At 37.1% G+C, this 11,215-nt stretch overlaps 1 protein-coding gene across 3 annotated transcripts in view; it reads left to right on the plus strand.

Moving 5' to 3' along the window:
- LOC122671747 (calmodulin-binding transcription activator 3-like) overlaps positions 1-10,405 on the plus strand; it is a 32,835-nt gene extending 22,430 nt beyond the window's left edge. For 2 of the 3 annotated variants that reach the window (XM_043869148.1, XM_043869150.1), the window contains 5 exons: positions 3,457-3,951; positions 4,104-4,804; positions 5,531-6,110; positions 9,511-9,819; positions 10,069-10,405. In XM_043869148.1, coding sequence (XP_043725083.1) covers positions 3,457-3,951; positions 4,104-4,804; positions 5,531-6,110; positions 9,511-9,819; positions 10,069-10,161 — 2,178 coding nt within the window. In that variant the 3' untranslated portion in view covers positions 10,162-10,405. The remainder of the gene's footprint in view (positions 1-3,456; positions 3,952-4,103; positions 4,805-5,530; positions 6,111-9,510; positions 9,820-10,068) is intronic. The other variant, XM_043869149.1, reaches the window with a different exon arrangement.
- The last annotated feature ends 810 nt before the right edge of the window (positions 10,406-11,215 follow it).

An 11,215-nucleotide genomic window follows, 5' to 3' on the forward strand; every position in this document is an offset into this window, starting at 1 on the left:
CAACCTCCCAGTTTCCCAATTGATTATTAAATTTACAGAAGAGTTAATTTTATCTTGACTATTCACCTCCTTGCTCCCAAATGAATCGTCAATTTTCAGTTCCATAATATTCAACTAGACCTTCAGTTCCTCTCAAGATATCTGAAAAGGCAGAATTTTTTCTTGACGAGAAACCAGGAGAGTCTTCTACATTTGATTCCATAAAAGTTGGGCTCACTTAAATGAGTCTCATCTCTTGACGTAAGATGAATAGACAGTTTAAGAAAGCAGACATAGTTGTTGTATTGCAGATATCAAAGACCGAGAGAGAAAGGATTTTTCGCTTTGGACTGTTGTAAACCATGCCTTAACTAGAAGTTTGAGTTACATACCTTTACATAGACCATGTCTGGACTACTTGTTAAATTCCTTTTCAAACTTAACCACTGCTAAAAGTCTCATATGTGGACTTTGACTTACAAGACTTATAATAACTATCCTCATCCAAGTTGGAAGAGGGAAAGAAACAGACTTCTTAATACTAGTAGGACTGAAAAGCTTAACTTCCAACAGAACTTGAACTCACTGCACAATTCAAACACAAAGCTTACAAAAAAATTAGTAAAATCACATTAATATTTTGTAATTTTTATTTACAAAAATGAGGAGGATTTTCTGTAAATAATAAATGTTGGATTACTAAAAAGAGTAGAATTCGTACTTAAAATGGTAACACCAAATTTTACAACATTGACAGGAAAACCCCTTCTCAACTCGAGACAGCCCCTTTTCATTGAGGTGGCCACCACACCAGTCAAGTATAAAAGACAAAGTGTTGCCCCTCTCTTGGGTAGCACAAAGATATGTATGAGGGTGTGGTAACTAGTGTGAGATTTGTGGGAGGTCAGGGCAAAGAATTCCCAATTACGATTGAGTTACACCAGGGATCAGCGTTAAGCACTTATCTGTTTGCACTTATCATGGACGATCTAACCAAGAACTTTCAAGACGAGGTCCCATGGTGTATGCTCTTCGTTGATGATATCGTTTTGGTGGATGAGACAAAAGAAGGGATTAACTCTAAGTTGGAGCTTTGGAGGTCAATCTTGGAAACAAGAGGCTTTAAGATTAGTAAAACAAAGATGGAGTATATGATGTGTAATTTTAGTCACGCTATGATGGATACTGATATGGTGCGAATTGAAGAAAGAGAGATACCGCAAAGTGATTATTTTAGATATCTTGGGTCATCATAAGTAAAGAAGGTGACATAGAGGATGATGTTTCACACATAGTTCGAGATCTCGGTTTTTCAGGAAGTCGAGACGAGTTGCTAAATGATTTTTAAAAGTACATCTTCTTGGTCGAGATCTCGCGAGATATCGAGGCCGAGATCTCGACATCTCGACCCCAAAGTCTGTTTTTGTATTTCATTTACTTAAGATGTTATTCATAAATAAGCAAATAACCCCTATTTGAATCCAATAAAAATAGTTAAAAAATCAAATTCCAAAAGGAAAAAAAGTCAACCCCCAGTTCAAGAACAAAAACTGGATTTTCAGCGGTAGGTGCAATCTTCAACTTTCTAATGCTGGTGTTTTTCTTAAATTTAAAAATTTCATAAATCTTAATATGGTAAAAATTGCTAAAAACCAAAAGTGCGGTAAAATGTTAATTTGTTTTGATGTCCAAAAAAATATTTTCATTTAGAGTGATTTTGACAGCATTCGCGCACACCAAATTAAGTTTGACCAGTACATAACTTCTTCAATATAAATTAGATTTAAGCAATCTTGGACTTGTTGGAAAGCTTTAAAACAAAGCTTAAAAGTTAGCAATGTTTTACCATATTGAGATTTATGGAATTTTAAGCAATCTTGAGACTGAATACATTAACATATCACATTTTATGTAACATTTGTTTAAAGATTGATGTATTGTACACTTTAACATTTCTAATACTTATTTAAGTTGTTTTACATTAATTGAATGTTTTGATTGCTTTATATTACTAAATTATGTGTAGAGTAGGGTATTTTAGTACGGCGTTGCCTACCAACCTATGGTCCGAAGTGAAACTCATATTTGGATTTTGTTTTTACAAAATCTGATAGTGCCATTGTGTTTAAATGACCTAAAATAGGTTGAATATCAAGTTTCAAACCCAAACTAGGTCTAAAACCCTCAGAGTTGAGGCTTCGAGTCAGAAAAAAAAATGCACCAATTCGGCAAGATCTCGACTCGACTTGGTTTTTCCAAGGGTCAAGTTGGTACTGAGTTCTGAGTTTTAGTACGTTGGTTTCACAGAGAATTAAAGTGGGATGGATGAAGTGGAGAGGTGCGTTTGGAGTGTTGTGTGACCGGCGTATTTCTTTAAAGCTTAAAGGAAAGTTCTATAGGACTGTTGAACGTCCAACTATGATGTATGGGGCAAAATGCTGGGCAGTTAAGAAGTGTCATATTGATAAGCTATGTGTAGCAGAGATGACGATGTTAAGATGGATGTATGAAAAAACAAGGAAGGATAAGTACTGAATGAACGTATTAGAGCAGACTTGGGAGTCGCCCCGATCAATGACAAGCTCCGAGAGAATCGCTTAAGGTGGTATGGTCATTATTCAACAGAGGCCTAGGGACACCCCAGTAAGGAGGAGTGATGTGATTCCAATTGAAGGAGCTAAAAGACCTAGGGGCAGGCCTAAAATGACCAAAAGGGAAATGGTGAGGAAGGACATGCATAGTCTAGGTCTTGTACCAAGTAGGACCTCAGATGGAGCCTATTGGAGGGCAAGGATCCATGTAACAGGCCCCATTTAGCTGAGATTCTCCTATCGTGCTGGGTTGTGCCTCTTTCCTCTTACTATCTTTCATCTTTCATTTTTCTATTTATTTCCATCTTTCATTGGCGTTTTCTATTTTTCATTTCTCTTCTCTATCCCCATCTCTCTTTTCCCTTTGGGTTAGAAATCAGTTTTCCCTTAATTTTTTTTGTTTGGATCCATGTAGCCGACCCCATTAAGTTGGGATAAGGCTGAGTTTTTTGTTGTGTTTTTGACCAAAAGATAAAAACCTAAACTAAATCATTTAGAGCCAACCAAGAGGTGGAGGTGGGGTAACTAGTCAATGGTAAGTAAAAGTACGGTATCACTTGCATGTTCCTATACCTCTACCAAATGGTAGTCTCTTATATGTGTAAAAGTGCATCACCACTCCTTATTCAGCTTAGCTCATTAGGTGCTCCATTCATTGGTCGTTCAGTGTAACAAGATGTTCTGAGTTCATGAAAACTAAAGCTACTAGATATGGGTCTCTTGTTAGTTCTTGCATCATATCTGTTTAATACATCTGCTTATGTGTTGATCCTTGCTTGGATGGTTATTGATTTTTGCTCATCACATGTGTTGTTTACATAATATATTATTTAAGTGTTCTGCTATAGTTATCTATGAGCAAGATTTTGAAGATCTGGTTTATCTGTTGCAGGGACATCAGAAAAATATGAATGCTGGGTGTGAAGATTATCTTTCATCTGACAAGGGTGCTCCAGCTGATGCAAATAATGTATTCCGAGTCCCACATAAGCATGATTTGCATTTAGTGCATCCCCGGTTTCAGAATAACCCTGGGTCTTGTATGACAGTTGCAGCTAATGAACTATCCTTAGGATTTGAGAACAATGCCCCAATTGATGGTTCTTGTGATGATAAGTCTGGAGAGTTGAAGAAACTTGACAGTTTTGGGAGATGGATGGATAAAGAAATTGGTGGGGATTGTGATGACTCTTTGATGGCTTCAGACTCTGGTAACTATTGGAAGTCTCTTGACACTCAGAATGATGACAAGGAAGTTTCCAGTCTATCACGCCACATACAATTGGATATTGATTCTCTTGGCCCATCACTTTCTCAAGAGCAGCTATTTAGCATTTGTGATTTTTCTCCGGATTGGGCTTATTCAGGTGTTAAAACAAAGGTATGCACCTTTAGTGTCATTTTTTCCCTCCTCCTTGGTCCTTGGAATCAGTACATATTCATGCACATGTTCATTGTATAGATGAATATTGAGAAGCAAGAATGAGAGTCTTGTTTATCTTATCTGCGTGAAGCTGATGTCTTGCTTTTCAGGTTCTGGTCACAGGTAAATTTATGGGAGATGTTAAGCCTCATGGTAGCACAAAATGGTGCTGTATGTTTGGTGAAGTTGAGGTTTCAGCTGAAGTCTTAACATATAATGTTCTTCGATGTCAAACTCCTTTGCATGCTCCCGGACGTGTTCCATTTTATGTCACCTGCAGTAATAGATTGGCCTGCAGTGAGGTACGGGAGTTTGAATTTCATGAAACTCCACCTGGAGTTCCATTCTCTATAGCTGCTAAAAGTGAACCACAAGATGAAATGCAGTTTCAAATACGCTTTGCAAAAATGTTACATCTAGGGTCAGAGAGGAAATGGTTGGATTGCTCCCTTGAGAAATGTGATAAATGCAGCCTAAAGAATGATTTATTTTCGATGAGAACTGATGACGAAAAAGAGTGGGGACAGATTGTAAAGGCTTCCCTGGCCTTTGAAGGAACTCAAGAAAATCCTCAAGAAGCATTGATTCAGAAGTTGCTAAAGGACAGATTGCATGAGTGGCTGGTATGTAAAGTTCATGAAGGGGGGAAAGGACCAAATTTATTGGATGATGAAGGACAATGTGTAATTCACCTGGCAGCTGCTCTTGGTTATGACTGGGCCATTGGTCCAATAGTTGCTGCTGGCATCAATACTAATTTCAGAGATGCATGTGGAAGAACAGGGCTTCACTGGGCAGCTTATTTTGGGAGGTCAGATTGGAAATTTCTAGTTTTACAAATTCAAATTTGAGTCCTCTTGCTTTAAACTTAAACGAACCTATTCTGCCCCTGTTTTTTTTTTTCTCAACAGCTAAGGGATTTATTTTTCCTTTTTTTTTTTGTCTTGCTGTTTTTTAATAGCATAGATGTTAACCTCATAGTTTAATAAATACATTGCGGATTGAATATGGTTTGTTACTTACATATGTTTTTCAATTTATGTTTTCTTCCATTTACTTCCTGGAGAAATATGATATACTTATCTTATAGCTTTTTTTTTCAACCACTCCTGTGCTTTTCAGTCATATATAGGATTTTATAGCACCTTTTGAGCTATATGCATGCAGCATAGAAGTGTGAGTGTGTGTGTGTGTGTGTAATTTGAGCGTTGAGCTCAAGAGGAAAAGGATGTAGATGGTTTCCAAAATCCAATCATAGCATAAGCTGTTGAATTCTACTGAGATACATAATGTTATGCTCTGTAAAGGATAAGTGATATAATTTTACTGTCTTACCATTGAATTTATGGGTTTTGAATCCCTTTTTTGGTTCAGGTCTTATCAATATAATATATATATATATATATATATATATTTATATATATTTCAACTGCTTTCTGGTATGTTTTCCAGTTTATGAAAATTTACCTTTATTCTATCTGTTTATTTTGGTGAATTTTATTCTATCTTCATTATTCATTGAGTCTTGTTTCTTCAGAGAAGAAACAGTTGTTGCACTTGTTAAATTGGGTGCAGCACCTGGTGCATTGGAGGACCCAACACCAAAATTTCCAGGGGGACGAACAGCTGCTGATTTGGCGTCAAGTAGAGGACATAAAGGGATTGCTGGATATCTGGCTGAAGCAGATTTGACTAGTCATCTCTCCTCAATGACTATCAAGGAAAACGTAATGGACAGTGTTGCGGCAATTCTTGCAGCAGATAAGGCTATTGAGACCGCTGAGGAGCAAAGTGTCGTCCCTCCAGATGGAGGCATGGAGGAGCAGCTTTCCTTGAAAGGGTCTCTGGCTGCTGTCAGAAAATCAGCTCGAGCAGCTGCTTTAATACAAGCTGCTTTTCGTGCTCGTTCATTCCAACAGAGGCGATCAACTAAAAACGAAGAAAATTTTGAAGTTTCAACAGATTTAATTGCTCTCGCCTCTTTGAACAAGGCCCCTAGGATGAGTCATTTCAGTGATTATTTGCATTCTGCAGCTGTAAAAATCCAACAAAAGTATCGTGGCTGGAAGGGAAGAAAAGAATTTTTGAAGATCCGCCATCGGATTGTTAAAATTCAGGTACACAGTTTTATTTTTTTCTTATAGTGTGGAATATGTACAAGTCGCATTGAACTCAAAAGCCTGCTGATGGAAAATTGAATTGTGATTCTAAATTGGACAATGCTTTATATAGGAATAAATAGAAATACATTGACTATAACCAAACTCATCTGGACTTTATTAATTTACTGCCATCTTGAATTTCTCCATGGTATCCCAGTGCAGAAAATGCTGTGGTAGTCTAAGATCCAGAGGAATAATGAATTGCCTTTGCCATTGAAGTTCGCTATATCTAGTAGCAGATGTTTAGTTTGATGATAACAAAGTCAGGTTTTCATTAGGTTTTAATTAATATTTTTGTAGATACTAGTACTAATCAGAAAAATTGAAAATGAGAACTTGACTCAAAGCCTCATCCAACAAAAATTAAAATGAGAAGGAAAAAAAAAAACAGTTTGAAGGCTTAGAAACGTGTGCATCAGGAATGTTTGCTAAGAAGGTGCTTTTTTTTTCTTCCTTTTTTTGGATCTATTAGTGCTGCTGTCCATATTGTAATAACTGTATGGTTCTCTCTCTCTCTCTTGACAACTATATGAATCTTAGTGCAAAAAACTTTGGGGAAAAAATTGGAAGTCCTTTTTCTTTTCTATCAATAGCACTAAATGGTTGTTATTTGCCTTAAGAAAGCTCTCTCTCTCTCTCTCTCTCTCTCTCTCTCTCTCTCTTCCCTTTTTTCCAACATATATGAGTCTTAAATGTGAACTGCTCTCTTGGATCGGATTTTTGACATGGTCAGTTGACCGAATGGATCGAAAAAAATTGGCTAATTCACTTGGACGAGTGCCAAAATATTAGAAATTACTATTTTTTGTCTATCATCTACATATTTTAAAGCATTTGGTGGGTTAACTCAGGGATTTGTCGCTGACCCAATGACTTGGCAACTTTTATCAGATTCTTGGCACTGTGAATCAAAGTTGATTGGAAAAATCAGATGATTCAATTGGATGTTACACTATGTGGCCCAAAAAAGGGGCAATGGTATTAAAATGAAAACAGTAAAAACATGGTTTCTTCATTTCCAAAACCATTCCTCCTCTGGTATGTTTTGTCGTGAAAACCAAACCCTCTCCCGCCAGCCCTCCCTTCTGTTTATTTTTTCTATCCGTCTGGCTCCCTTGCAGTTCCTGTGGTGTATCTCTTTCCCCGTGTTTTCTTTCAATCCATCTTCTTCTATAATCTCTTTCTGCTGCGGTTCTCCTTGCCCTACATTTCCATCCAAGGGATCTCACAGGCAGTGGTAGGGTTTCTACTTCTTGTTTCTAAAGCTTTTTTGACCTTCTAAGTTGGAACTTTCATAATTTCTTGCTTAAGTATTTGAATCCGATGGACTTAAAGATGGGCTCTGATTCCGTTGACTTCTACTGGATTGAGATTTTTCATATGGTTCCAAATCAATATCTTTACTTTGTGCATAATCTTCTGTGACACAAAAGCTAATATTAATTTATTTTGTATTTTTAGTTTTATACTGAATAAATATTTTAGTTTCGACTTAGCAGTCTGCTTGGCTTGGTCATTGAACCACTCGGATTGACCGGTCACTAATGAGTTGACTTTTACGGTTTTGAAAACCATTATCATTAACACTAAAAGAGGTTATTTGGCTTAAGAAAGCCTACCAACCCCACCCCCCACCCCCACCCCCCCCCCCCAAAAAAAAAAAAGGGGAAAAGAAACTAGGGTTTAAACTTGGTATGAATGTTTTAGGATTAATGACAGGCATGGCTCTGAATATAGTTGAATGACGTACTCAGGAAAGGGCTTAGTTTAGTTGAGTTAGATTAAAGCTTGGTATCCCATATTGGTATATAGTTTTATCTGTATCTGTTTTTTGCATTTTGGGAAATGGATTGATATCCCTGAATTTCAGGGTAATTTGTAACTGACAATTTCTTAAACAGTCCTCTTTTGAAAATAGGAATTTGATATAGCTTTTTCTCCTTCAGTTGATGAGATATTCGAATCACCTAAGGTTTAGGGTTAGAAATAGGGATTAGGGACTCAAATATTTGAGGCCAAAATTTGGCTACTTCCCAAATAGCACCCTTGATTTAGAAACTCATAAATAGCAAGTATCCAAAATTGAGACAGGATAGATTTAGTAACGAAGGAGGACAGAATTAGAAAGTAACTGAAATAGCAAGTCCAGATTTAATAACTATTGGGAAATAGCAAGTAGGAACCAGATTTGAAGAAATCAAAGGTTACCAAAATAGTAGGTTGCTGAAAATAGAAACTCGGATATAGTAACTACAGAAAAACAGCAACTAGCATGAGAAATAGCAAGTGAAACCAAAATCGAAAGTGGGGAATGAAATTAGTAACTGAGGAAACAAAGTAAGAAGAGGGTGTAGAAAATAGAAAGTAACAAAAATAGAAACTAGGACAGGTATGTTGCTACCGTAGGACACCAACGAGAGCAATGATCTGAAACTTTAATGGAAGAAGGAGAAGAAGAAAGAAGGAAGGAATTCAGAAAGGATATGTTAGGCCTTTCAGATAACTATGGAGAAGGAATCCACCAACTCCAACCTTGGCATCCCACCAAGGTTTCCCTACTGCATCCCACAGTAGAGCAGTTTTGAATCCCACAAAAACCGTGTTACATCTTTCACAGAACTCACAAAGTCAAGGCTAATTATTTCACAATTCAACTGTAGTGGGTATGATTTCCTACTCTTTATTTATAACTTCATGGAAACAAACAATGTAGGAAACCCCTATGTATGGTAAGAAAGACACCTTACAACCCAAGTCTCTTTTCAAAATAGAAACTAACTACTTAATCCCCTATAGGACTCAAAACCCTAATATTTGGGCTTATAGAATTGGTCCATTTCAATAGTAAACTCAAAAATATTAAAGCCCATGGCCCATATAACCCATTGGGCACTCAAATTCTGGTTTGCTGTTGGCCTTGTTTGTTTTGTACTACACCAGCAATTCTCAAAAAGAAAAAAATATATTGCCATACAGTGCATGCAGTTGATGATTATTTGGAGTTCTCTGTTTGTGATGAAATAGCAGTTGAGAATTTGAGAATGTTTCACTTTATAATTTGTGAAATTGTTATGTGATGTCAATCATAATGTAAAATGTATAAGATTTATGCTTTTTTTATTGTGATCTAATTTGCATGTCTGTTTACTTCTAACTTATTCTTTCATAATCTGTTTGGGCAGTCGTCTTCTGGTACTTCATATATCCGTAGTGTGTGCTCTGCTTATATACATTTTGCCATAAATTATGGTCTCCATACTTGCCTGATCTTGAAAACCTGTCTAAATTCACTATTTTGAAAACCTATCTAAGTTCTTTCTGTTGCATTTGTTTTGCTTTGTCTGTCTCCTTTCAGGCTCATGTGAGAGGACATCAAGTTCGTAAGCAATATAAAAAGGTAATCTGGTCTGTCAGTATTGTAGAGAAGGCTATTTTACGGTGGAGGCGAAAGGGAGCTGGATTGCGAGGTTTTCGTGCTCAAAAAGCTATTGGAAATGTGGAAAATGAAATTGGGAAAACAGATGAGTATGACTATCTCAGACAAGGCCGAAAACAAAAAGTTGCTGGAGTGGAGAAAGCTCTAGCTAGAGTTCATTCCATGGTGCGTTATCCAGAAGCTCGTGATCAGTACATGCGCCTGGTCAGTAAGTTCCAGAAATCAAAGGTAGTTGCATTTCCTCAAATCATGGGTGTGTGACTGTATGTGTGTGTGCATTAGCTTGAGTATAAGGAATAAGGTGGTACATAGTTGCATGCAGTAACTGCTGCCTTCCTACCTTTACTCTTAACAACACACTGTTAACAAGAATAACCTTGACATGTTCTCTTGATTATTCCTAGTGACTAAACCTTTCTTTCCTCTCTCTTTTTTTCTTGCATATTGCCTGATTAGATTGATCTATATATAACACAGATGGAAGATGAAGGGAGCAGCAAGCAGTCACAAGTTCGAAGTTTTGAAAAAGATACAACAGAGGAGGATCCACTTGCACCCATGAGAGACTGATTATTGACATTTACAGCCAGTGACCATTATGTTTGGGCAGTTCAGCAATCCCCAATTGTTGTAAGTACATCTGACATGTCCTGTTTTTAATGATAAGTTTCTGTTTAAGGGGGAAGGAAATAGGGTGTCAAAGAGAGAACAAAAGTTGTACTACATGTATAAAAGATATGGCAGGCATTTTCCCTTGTACAACAGTTATGAAAATTGAGGAAATGAGTGTTCAAAATGGAACACTTCAACTACAGAGATTGGCGTGGTGGGATTGCTTTATTAAGAGCTAATGGTATGTCACCCTTCCAGTAACTGTTTTAATTGTCATAGTAACTTCGGCTTGCAAGGCTAGACGCTTAGAGCTGGAAGTATCGAAGTTACTCTGTGTGTCGTCTCTTCTCACTACTACAATTTAAGAAATTCATTTCACTGTGCAACATCACGAAAGGTAAGAATAATTTTTGTTTGTTAGATATGAGAGTTCTGGTGAGGAGGTGGCTACTTTGTCAAAAGATTATCTGTTATTTGACCAGTGACAATCTACGACCCCAATGGTAGAGTCTCTGTCAATATGGAGCAATGACTCAATCAAGCTACTGCTGTTATCCATTTACGTAATCTAAAATTTCTTTGTTAAGTTTTGACCACCGATGACTTAAAATATCAGCATCTTTCCATTTCTAGAACTAATGTCTTCCTTGTGAAGGTGGCTCTGTTTTTCGCCCATCCCTCTTTAACCTCAGAAGAGTTCATTGTACACCAAAGTTTTTAACTATGTAAAGCTTTAAATTAGTAGATGTAATTGGGCTAGGACCAATTTGCTGTTGTAATGGCCATAGTAGTTATGATGTTGAGTGCTTCTACACTTGTTCTTTCTATACATTTTGGGTATAAACTATTAATACATGGTTTGTTTTGAAAATAGATAGGGAGAAATTTCTTTGTCCGGGAGTGTGGCCTATGCCAGCACTCCCATGAGTCAATCTCTCTCCTCCCCATTTTAAAAGACACCTCTGCCCCTTTGTTTTGTGGAGAGAAATAGACACATGGGAGTGCTTGATGT

Source organism: Telopea speciosissima, chromosome 8 (assembly GCF_018873765.1).
Source record: "Telopea speciosissima isolate NSW1024214 ecotype Mountain lineage chromosome 8, Tspe_v1, whole genome shotgun sequence".
In the NCBI taxonomy this organism is placed as follows: domain Eukaryota; kingdom Viridiplantae; phylum Streptophyta; class Magnoliopsida; order Proteales; family Proteaceae; genus Telopea; species Telopea speciosissima.